Raw genomic sequence first — 10,115 nt, 5'->3', positions numbered from 1 at the left:
CCGAATATTTTATTTTCAAAACACATAAGAAACAAAAAGAAAACCAAGATAAAAGCACAAAACAAAAACACATTTAGTGATTCTGAAGCATACAGACAACAAAGGCCATCGATGGCCAGCACCGATGCGAACAAGGCACTCTTTTTCTTCAATTTCCATATCCGGGTAATACGCGTGTTGTTTCTGGGCTCGTCGTTCGATTTTCTTTTGTCTTTGTTCTTGTTTGAGGTGTTGCAATCTCAATTCTTTGTTTGCATTAGTATTTAGGAGCGAGACCCAGTTGTTATTTTGCTTCAACTGGTGGCTCGTGGAGGCATTTGGCTTGGAAATCTCGTCTGGGTATCTGTGTTTTGGTCTGTTCTTTGTTCTTTATGTTGTGGTTTTGTTTTTTCTTTTGATTAGTAATGGTTTTGGAGGGGAATGGGGTTTTGTTTTGTTTTTAATTTTTAATTTTTATTGTTGCAGGATTTATCATACTGCTATTTTAAAGTGAGGGAAGTTAGGTTTTGGCAAAATCCCAGCTTTTAGTTTGAAAATTGGTATCTGGGTGGAAATTTGTATGGGAATTTGTTTTCTCTCTCTCTGAAATTTGCTTTCATCAATGATTATGGTGAGAAGGTAGGCTTTGGAAAGCTTAGTTTAAACTCTTGTTGATGAATTGTTTTGTAGTGCAGCTTTGAATTGGGGTTTATTGTATTGAGTAAGCTGGTTCCTTTTGTCCTAAAAATTAAAAAAAGCTGGTTGCTTGGTTTTAAATGAGGAATGGGATTTGCTTTAGTTTTAAGTTTTTCTTGTCAAATTCCAAACTTATTGTTGTTAGAGCAAATGACGAATGTGGGTTTTAGTCAAGCCCAGTTCTGAATCGATCTGAGTTTGTCCTCATCTTGCTGAATATGTTTATAAATCTGCAAATTTGTTACCTATGTAACAATGGAAGCTGGAAATGGAAGTTTCAGTTTTGGTTTATCATGATTTCTTTTAACTTCGTTCTTCTGTCTTATATCACTTTTAAAGCAGAAAGACTTTCCATTTTTACTTCAAAATATTTTCAAGGGGCATGATTTCTTCTCCAATCTCTATAAAGTCCTTTCTTCTTTTTCTTATGAACTTTTTTGTTGCTACCATAATAATTATGCAATAATAACAGTTGGATATTGATTTTTAAACTAGAGATATTAAGCAAACATAGTTATTTTATAATTATGGAAATTCATAACTTACTGCACCCTTTTCTTGTAATACTCACTATCAAAACAAATTCCACAGTTCATACCAGTAATCAATTTTCCAGCATTTTTAGAGCTAGAAGGGCACTTACAGAGCTAATATGAAAAAATCCAGATATTTATAGGTGTAAGGTCCACCCTAGGAGATTGAGAATCTCTTAGCTGCCAAGCAGGAGTCTTTTCCAAGCTCATTAGATATCCGAAAGCAACTGTAGGTTGCATCAACTGAACTGACTTTGCTCATATCTCATAACATTTCTAAGTGTTTTGCGCTGACTAACCAGTGCCATACTGTGTCTATTTCATGAAAGTTTGATGCTAACCTTGTTTTTTGTGTTTTTTCTGGATTTTGGACAAGAGTTGAATAATAAATTGTGTAGAAAGTATTTCATTCATAGCATGTGATATACCATTTTGTTTTTTTAATATTTTGTTTGACAGAAATAGCATGTCCATGGAGAATTGAGAGTGGAACAGAGGGCAAGTTGAATATAGTTTTGGGTCTTTGAGCCATAATTTTTTTTAAGATTTGAATCACTCGTGTCTTCTTGGGGAACTTTGCAAGGGGTTCTTCGATTTGAATCATTCGTGACTCCTGGGGTCATTTTGCAAGGGGGTTCTTGAGTCTCACCTAACAGTTCAGATTATGACATGGCAATGGCAAAGTTGGAGACAGGTAGTATGCTCAATAAAACTTCCCCTGGTTTGGGTGGAAAAAATGGTCTTTATTCAACCAATGGCGTGCATGAGTTACTTGAGTGCCCTGTCTGCACAAATTTGATGTACCCTCCTATTCATCAGGTACATTTGCAGTCCAGATATGTTATGTTTCACCTGAATTTTCTGTTTAACAATTGAAATTAATATTACTATATATCACAAAATCATGCAGCCTATAATATTCTTTGAAAATTTATTGGTGTTGCCTTTATATTTCCTATGGCAGAACATTCAGTGAATGCAATTGCAATCATGAAATGTTTTCTACTTACTTCACTTTAAATGTTTTATAATGTATTTAAATGATGTTACAAATTAAATATTATTTACAGTCAACTTCTTCTCATCACTGGATAAAACATAGGATTGCATTTTTAATTACTTTTAAAAAAGAAAAATGAGAAAAAAGAAATTATTGACCAAATGCAACAGACATGAATTAATGGTTTCAAGCATAAAGGCTCTTTCCCCCCCTTTCCCCACCCCACCAACCAAAGTGACCTTGACAAGACATGAATATATTATTTTCTGAGGGATTTTCTGTAAAGCCTCCATGAAGGAGGCTAGAGTTCTTACTTTTCTCGTTACATATGGGAAAATTATTAACAAAGCAATGGTTGAAAGGAAAGAAAATGTTATGGGTGCATACATGGTAGCACATATGGTGTAGGTAATTGTAGTGGATTATATATTTTTAGTTTAGATGACATTGAGTATTAGGCTTAATAGGTGTGGGGTCAGCTCATTGTCAATGAAGCTTTTAACTGTCGGTTTCCAGTGGTGGAGTGGATGGTTTAAGGAGGGAATATCTTTTGGAAGTTTGGTTGCTCCAGTGTAAAAAATAATTCTCATGAGGGTTTGAAGAGTATGCTTTGCAATTGTAGAGGAATATTGTTTTGGCTTGACTTGTAAACTTCGGTTGCTTTTTATTTTTTTATTTTTTGGGATTGACAGTTGAAACTAATGTCTGGACTCATCATCTTCATATAGTATCTTATGATAAGTTTGCATGATAGTTCTGTGATGCTTCTTTGCTTTAATTTGTTGTAAACTCAGTTCAGTATGTAAAATTGGATAGAACAATCATGCAATCCCCCTTTCTTCGGCCAAAAAAAAAAAAAAAATTTGTCTCTGTAGTGTAGATGTGACTCCTTCATTTTAGTTGTTATTGTTAACTTAATTTATTCAATCATTTGTATTATTGTTCGTACTATCCAGAGTCTATTATACAGTGGAGTAAACCGTTTTATTTTACTACTTTTAATTTTTAGGTTTTCTGAACACTAAATTCAGTAAATTGCAATGCCCCATGTGCCTTTTACTCAAGTGATAAAATTCTTTGCTTATTGACTTTTTGGGGTCAGATTTCCATGAATCCCCTTGAAGTGACCAATTTCTATCACTTTCTCGTCTCTAATTTCTTATCTTCTTTTAATTGAACCCTAGGGGCAGTGTCTTATGATCCGATATCACATGTTCTTTTTTAATCAATCCTTATGTTTCTAAATTCTTATTTTGCAGTGTCCAAATGGTCACACATTATGTTCAGACTGCAAGATTAGGGTGCACAATTGTTGTCCCACTTGCCGCTATGAACTTGGAGATATAAGGTGTTTGGCTTTGGAGAAAGTTGCTGAATCATTGGAACTTCCATGCAGATACCAGAGTTTAGGCTGTCATGATATATTTCCATACTACAGCAAGCTCAAACATGAGCAACACTGTCGGTTTCGTCTATACAATTGCCCTTATGCTGGATCTGAGTGCTCTGTTACGGGTGATATCCCTACTCTTGTTGGGCATCTTAAGGAGGATCACAAGGTTGACATGCATGATGGGTGTACCTTCAACCATAGATATGTTAAAGCAAACCCAAATGAAGTTGAAAATGCGACTTGGATGCTAACTGTAAGTTTTTCTTTGATTTTGTTGAACATTTTTATAAGAAAAAGTATAAAATCTGGTAGTTTAACCCTCCTTTTGTTATGGTCCATCTTTTGTGCTATGCCTCTTATTGATTCCTCTTGGCTACCTATTCTATATATGGAAGTCTGACCTGCATCTTGAATTTTGTTTTCTCTTGCAGGTCTTTAATTGTTTTGGAAGACAGTTCTGTTTGCACTTTGAAGCCTTCCAGCTAGGCATGGCTCCAGTCTACATGGCCTTTTTACGATTCATGGGTGATGACATTGAGGCTAAGAAATTCAGCTACAGTTTGGAAGTTGGCGCAAATGGCCGTAAGCTAATATGGCAGGGAATTCCTAGGAGTATCCGGGACAGTCATAGAAAAGTTCGTGACAGCCAAGATGGACTCATTATTCAGAGGAATCTAGCTCTGTATTTCTCTGGTGGGGATAAGCAAGAACTAAAGTTGAGGATTACTGGCCGTATATGGAAAGAAGAATGAAGATCTGGATAGATGGTTTGTGTTTAGGTGTACAGTTAAAAACTCTGAGAATGGCTAGGGTAGCCCCATATTGAAGCATCAAATGTATTTCGTTTGGGTTTTTCGTTTAAAGTTGGAGTTTAAGTGATTGAGCTTGAGGGTATTTTGCAAACTGATTTATCTGCTCACTGCCTGCCAGATCAGAGTTGCAACCTAGTGTTCGAAATGGATATCTGAATTATTCGATGGGTTGATGGAAGTGCAGCAGGATGTCCCTGTTTTGAAGCAATAATTTTGTTTGGTTATTGTGTATGCTTTACCCTCAAGACTGACACGAAGTCCTTGGCTTCATATGTATCTAAATACACCTATTGCCATGTATTTGTACCTATGTGTTTCGGATGCAGTGTGGTCATTAACACCATATGGCCTGAGTTGATGAATCTATTCAAGAGATTTTCTTTTGCTTGGCTTGTTCTGAATCTATTCGAGAGTTTTTCTTTTACTTCAAATTCAGTGGACTGGAATGATGGATAGCAAGAGAACATTCTCTATAGCTTTCTAAGCTCACCTAAAATAAAATACTGCGTTCTCTTGTCATGGAACAGCAGCTACATGCTTTTGGGTTGGGACTGTTGCCTAACTCAGTCAATCCATTGACCACAAAATGTGACAGGAACATGACATGATAGCAACATTTTGTTGGGGAAAAACCGTGTATATCCCGGTCTCATTGGCCATTTCTCTCTCTCTTATTGCACGACACTTGTGAAAACAAGGGCACTTATTGGGAAGAAAAACTTGCATATTCCGGTTTCATTACCTCTCTCTCTCTCCCTCTTGTCTTCTCTCTGTCTCTTGAAGTTGAGAGACTTCTTAGTCAGGTAAAATAAGTCTAAGAGAAGGAATGTACCTACATTGGTTACATTAGGATGGTCAAAGCTTATGCCAAGCAAGCAGCAAACTTCTGAGTAAGAGCTGTTATTGTAGAATCAAAAGATGAGAATTAACAAATAGATAGTTATATGATCCTAGTTAATATCTTATCTGCTAAAGCATAATATTAATAGCAAACTTAATGTGACAATTATCATCCAAAGCATCTACTATGGATCCAAACCCTACTTTAGGTTGCCAGGATGACTTTGTAAATCAGAGACATTTTGAGCCTCATCTACAAGGGTCTGTCAAAAGCCCTGTAATAATTTTTCCAATTGGTTTCTTTTGTGGAATTTAATAATAAAAGAGAGTTCTTATTTATTTATTTATTTTTATCACAAAGGTTCCTAAACTCTTTTGAAGTCTTCATTTTAGTCTTTTAATTCTGAAATCAATCAATGCGGGTCGTTAATTTTTTATCTACACATCAATTTGAGTCATACTATCACATTCTATCAAAATTTTCGTTAAAATTGATAAACTTTAAATGGTATTTTCGTTCAAATATAGCTCATCAACGAAGGAAATAAAATAAAATTCACGTTTTTGCTCAACAAGGCGATATGAAAATTCAAATGATTGAAATGAAATTTTTTGAAAAGTTTAAGGACAGAACGTGATAAAAACTCATAATAAAATCAGTGTTGCATTGCATGGACCAAGAAATAAAAGAAAACCAGCAAATAAAAAGCATGAATTGCCCGGTGAATTTTGGGCCGTTGGATGGGCACATCAATCTCACAAAGATGAGAAAAATAGCAAATAAAATGGGGGACGTGCAACGTGGGGGCATGTAAAGGCAGACGAAGTAGGGTTGGTTTTAGCGGTTAAACTCCCGTAGGCCGAGTTTCCCGCGAAACAGAGAGGCATGTGCCCTCCGTCGTCCCAAAACGAATCCCTTCCCTCACAAAATACACAAATCTTGTTTTCTTTCTCCTCTGTTTCCTCTGTTTCTTCTCTGTCCCTCCTCCCCTCCGCTTCCGCTCCCCCATCAGCTCATTTTCATCATTCAAATAATTTTTTTTTCTTCTTCTTCTCTTCACCTTTTTTTTTTTTTTTTTTTTAAAAAAAATTTGTAGAATATTGGCATTACCTCTGTGATTGGTTGCATTCTGACAATAGGTAATTACCCTTATGATTTTTTTTTTTGGGTTACCCTGAAACTAAACAGATCTTAATTTGTTGATGTTTTCTTTGTTCAATTTTTTTCTTCATAAATTTGGGACAAAAAAGGAACATAGAGGATGCCATTTGGAAGCTAATTTGTCCTCTTTTGGAGGTTTTTTTTTTTCATTATAAAGATTATAATTTGATATGGGAATTTTTGGAATTGCAGGAACAATTTTTATTCAGAAATTGTTTTGGGTGCTGAATAAAATTGTGTAGCACTAGTTGTAATTGGTGTTACATGGGCCGTTGATTTTGGTGTGCCACCACAACTTTGAACAATGTCGTGCTGCGGGGGTGCGGAGGAGGAAAACTTTGGTCCACCTGCTAATCAATATAACGCTGCCCCACCTAGAGGTGGAAGTACATATGGAGCAGGAGGTATTATTTTATTCCAATTTCTTTCTCTCTCTTAAAAAGAATAGGTAGTGTTTTCTTATTTGCTACATTGTGAGGTCCATAAGGTTGGTGTTGACTGTTAGCATTTAGTAGTTTGGTTGCCCAACATCTTAGCTCAAGTATGTTAGACGATCACTCGACCCCAAAAGCTTAACTCCTTAACACGCTCCCTCTCATGAACCCCATCTTGTGCATGAGGGAGGGTGGATAAATGAGTTAGGGTGAGGATCAAGATAGGTCAAGGTTCAACGATTCTTTCTAATGTAATTGAAAAGAATAAGAGGTGGATTGGGGTTTGAAGGTTGCATACCGACCGTCTCTTGAAACTAGAGCTCTGATACCATGTTAGACAATTACATAACTTCAAAAATATCTTGTTTGAAACCCCAAAAAGTTAAGTTCTTAAAGAATTTGTCAACTATATACATCAAGCTAGAATGTCCAACATTTTATCAACTTTCATGCATTACTTGTTGCACAAATTATGCACCTTGTCAAGCATTACAAACCATTGCATTGTGTGTTACAGGCAATGACAGAGGAGAGCCAAGGAGTTCCAATACGGTCAAAAGTGGAGCTCCACAGAAGGCCTTACCGATCGAAATACCGGCTATGCCATTGGATGAATTGAATAGGTTAACGGGTAACTTTGGTCAGAAGGCGTTGATAGGAGAAGGTTCTTATGGCCGAGTTTTCTATGCAAAATTGAGTAATGGTAAGAATGCTGCAATAAAGAAGTTGGATACATCACAAGAGCCAGACTCCGATTTCTCAGCACAAGTAAGATTTTGTGCCATAGTTATTTCCACATTCATGCTGCACATTTTACTCAAAATTTTGAATCAATCTTGTGCAGTTATCAACAGTGTCAAGACTTAAGCATGAGCATTTTGTGGAGTTGATGGGGTATTGCTTGGACGCAAATAATCGAATTTTGATATATGAGTTTGCAGCAATGGGCTCTTTACATGACATATTACATGGTATTCTGAGTTATATATTTGGTTTTTGTGTTTGCTTGTACATTTGTCTCTGTTGGAAACCGATTCATTGATTTGTTGTTCTAAGTGCAGGAAGGAAAGGAGTACAAGGGGCTGAACCAGGTCCAGTTCTTACTTGGAATCAGAGAATTAAAATTGCCTATGGTGCAGCCAAAGGCCTTGAGTATCTGCACGAAAAAATTCAACCTTCAATTGTTCATCGGGATGTCAGATCCAGCAATGTCCTCCTCTTTGATGACCACGTCGCCAAAGTCGCAGACTTCAACTTGACAAATCAGTCATCTGACACAGCTGCGCGACTGCATTCGACTAGAGTCTTAGGAACATTTGGTTATCATGCTCCTGAGTAAGCCTTAGCTCTTGTTTTCTGAATGTTTGACATGATTCTACTACCTACTATAAATAATATTACTAGCTTAGAAGTTAAGCATTGGCGTGAGTTTGACATACTCTGTCCCCTGCAATGGTTAGAAAGAGATGCATAGTTTACATATTAAGGTTAGTATAATATACAGCATAATGTTTTCTTGCCAGATTCTGAATCTTGACCTTCTAATCTATGGTCAGGATTCACAGTCTGCGAACGTAAACATCTTATGTTGCTAGAAAGTCTGGAAATATATATCAATAATTTTTCTATTACCAGAGTCAGCCTTTCTGATCTTCAAACAAAGTTGAGCAAATGCATATCTTCCTCATCTAATTTTAAAATCATTGCTTTTCTTTATTATTCAGGTATGCCATGACAGGGCAGATTACTCAGAAGAGTGATGTTTACAGTTTTGGGGTTGTTCTACTAGAGCTTTTGACAGGAAGAAAACCTGTAGATCATACAATGCCTAAGGGGCAACAGAGTCTTGTTACTTGGGTATGTACTTTTCTCACTGTCTCAGACTCTCTCAGTTGCTTTTAGTTCTACTTTTTCAAGCCTCTAACATAAACACACAAAAACCTTTACAGGCAACTCCAAGATTGAGTGAAGACAAAGTGAAGCAGTGTATTGATCCCAAGCTAAACAATGACTTCCAACAAAAGGCAATTGCTAAGGTCTGCTTTAGCATCCCTTCTCTTAACCATGTTACTATGAACAATTCTTAGAAATAGTCATAGCGTAATGCAATTCACACTCCTAATTTGTCAACCCGCACTCCTTTTGCTAGCGTTGTAAATAAGAAAATATTGATTTTTAAGCGTGCAGGTTCATAGCGGCCACCTAGATATATCACACGATAGATAAATGATTGATTCAAATTACCAATTTTTCTAACCATCAATTTTCATTGAATGTTTCAGTTGGCAGCAGTGGCAGCACTTTGTGTTCAGTATGAGGCGGACTTCAGGCCAAACATGACGATTGTTGTGAAGGCTCTACAGCCACTGCTTAACTCAAAACCTGCAGGCCCAGATTCAAAGGCCTAACAAATTTTCAATTCAACCCCAGAATAGAGCAACTTTGGCTTGTGTGTGCTTTGTAATGTATCTTTCTTGTTTGTAAACCTATTCCCATTTTGCTCCACTGAAACAAGAAACTCTCACAAGGGCATGTTCTGCATTGTCATTTATCTGATTCAATACCCGGTGAAAGATCATTTGCGTTTGGTAGATGGTATCGTGAAACTTTCATTAAAAACGCAAGCTACTTAGTTATTCCTCTAGTTTAATGAACCTTTTTGCATTTGCATATTTTTAATTCTCATGTCACTTGAGTAAGTGTTAGATATTGTGATTCGGATCGAACGCAATGGTCATTCTTTCTTACGGAACAAACTTCTTGAGAAAATCTCACATCTTCTTAGTTTTCTTTTTTGATTAACATGATGATTGATTATTTAAGGTACAAAGTAATTCTTTATATTTTTCGTCAAATAAAAAAGGAGATGTAACATGGTACAAAATGACTCTTTACGTTGAAAGAGAAGTCGAATCTAACAAAGATAATCTCATCTATACGTTTTGAGAATGTAAATTTTATGGATATCCATAAATAACTATGAGAGCAAAGAATAAAAACAGAGCCGAGTATAATTCTAAAAGCTAATTGTGTTCCATATCCACATAGAAAAGTCTAAAAGCTAGTATATATCATTTTCACATTACAATGCAGTCTCCTGCGTACATTGACTTGGCCCCACTTGGTATTAGACAATCCATGGGATGGGATCGCCATACACACAGAAAAGAGGGGTCCATATATGACACAATTTTATTCCCATGTTTAAGGCACTAGCATTCACGTCAATTTTGATAATATATATATATATATATATTTTCTTGTTA

The 10,115-nt window shown here is 36.2% G+C and overlaps 2 protein-coding genes across 6 annotated transcripts; both read left to right on the top strand.

Annotated features, from left to right (window-relative positions):
- On the top strand, positions 1-4,797 carry LOC103339395 (E3 ubiquitin-protein ligase SINAT2). Of its 5 annotated transcripts, none has more exons than XM_016796413.2 (5): positions 15-165; positions 466-618; positions 1,668-2,027; positions 3,468-3,854; positions 4,033-4,797. In XM_016796413.2, exons 3-5 carry the CDS (start codon positions 1,878-1,880, stop codon positions 4,351-4,353), a joined length of 858 nt encoding a protein of 285 aa, XP_016651899.1. In that variant the 5' UTR covers positions 15-165; positions 466-618; positions 1,668-1,877; the 3' UTR covers positions 4,354-4,797. The 5 variants fall into 5 exon arrangements, with proteins under 5 accessions (XP_008240900.1, XP_016651899.1, XP_008240902.1 ...); XM_008242680.3 differs by lacking the exon at positions 15-165 and adding an exon at positions 174-353; XM_008242678.2 differs by lacking the exon at positions 466-618 and having other exon boundaries at positions 1-165.
- A 1,358-nt stretch (positions 4,798-6,155) lies between these two features.
- Positions 6,156-9,487, top strand: LOC148914731 (protein CYTOSOLIC ABA RECEPTOR KINASE 4-like). The gene is made up of 8 exons (XM_089042837.1): positions 6,156-6,393; positions 6,608-6,819; positions 7,367-7,617; positions 7,694-7,820; positions 7,911-8,184; positions 8,574-8,706; positions 8,799-8,885; positions 9,132-9,487. The coding sequence occupies exons 2-8, from the start codon at positions 6,720-6,722 to the stop codon at positions 9,255-9,257; spliced, it is 1,098 nt and encodes a 365-aa protein (XP_088898963.1). The 5' UTR covers positions 6,156-6,393; positions 6,608-6,719; the 3' UTR covers positions 9,258-9,487.
- The last annotated feature ends 628 nt before the right edge of the window (positions 9,488-10,115 follow it).

The sequence above is a fragment of the Prunus mume genome, linkage group LG8 (genome assembly GCF_029339155.1).
Source record: "Prunus mume cultivar Tortuosa linkage group LG8, ASM2933915v1, whole genome shotgun sequence".
NCBI classification, from domain to species: Eukaryota; Viridiplantae; Streptophyta; class Magnoliopsida; order Rosales; family Rosaceae; genus Prunus; species Prunus mume.
The sequence above is the reverse complement of the archived record's forward strand: the minus strand, read 5'-3'. Positions and strand labels throughout refer to the sequence as shown.

What these genes read in the sequence shown, in the direction of transcription:
- LOC103339395 (XM_008242678.2), top strand. Translation starts at nt 1,878, where the DNA reads ATGGCAATGGCAAAGTTGGAGACAGGTAGTATGCTCAATAAAACTTCC. An exon ending in TGTACCCTCCTATTCATCAG is followed by an intron (nt 2,028 to 3,467) that starts GTACATTTGCAG and finishes CTTATTTTGCAG; the next exon opens with TGTCCAAATGGTCACACATT. An exon ending in ATGCGACTTGGATGCTAACT is followed by an intron (nt 3,855 to 4,032) that starts GTAAGTTTTTCT and finishes TTTCTCTTGCAG; the next exon opens with GTCTTTAATTGTTTTGGAAG.
- LOC148914731 (XM_089042837.1), top strand. Translation starts at nt 6,720, where the DNA reads ATGTCGTGCTGCGGGGGTGCGGAGGAGGAAAACTTTGGTCCACCTGCT. An exon ending in ACTCCGATTTCTCAGCACAA is followed by an intron (nt 7,618 to 7,693) that starts GTAAGATTTTGT and finishes AATCTTGTGCAG; the next exon opens with TTATCAACAGTGTCAAGACT. An exon ending in AACAAAAGGCAATTGCTAAG is followed by an intron (nt 8,886 to 9,131) that starts GTCTGCTTTAGC and finishes TGAATGTTTCAG; the next exon opens with TTGGCAGCAGTGGCAGCACT.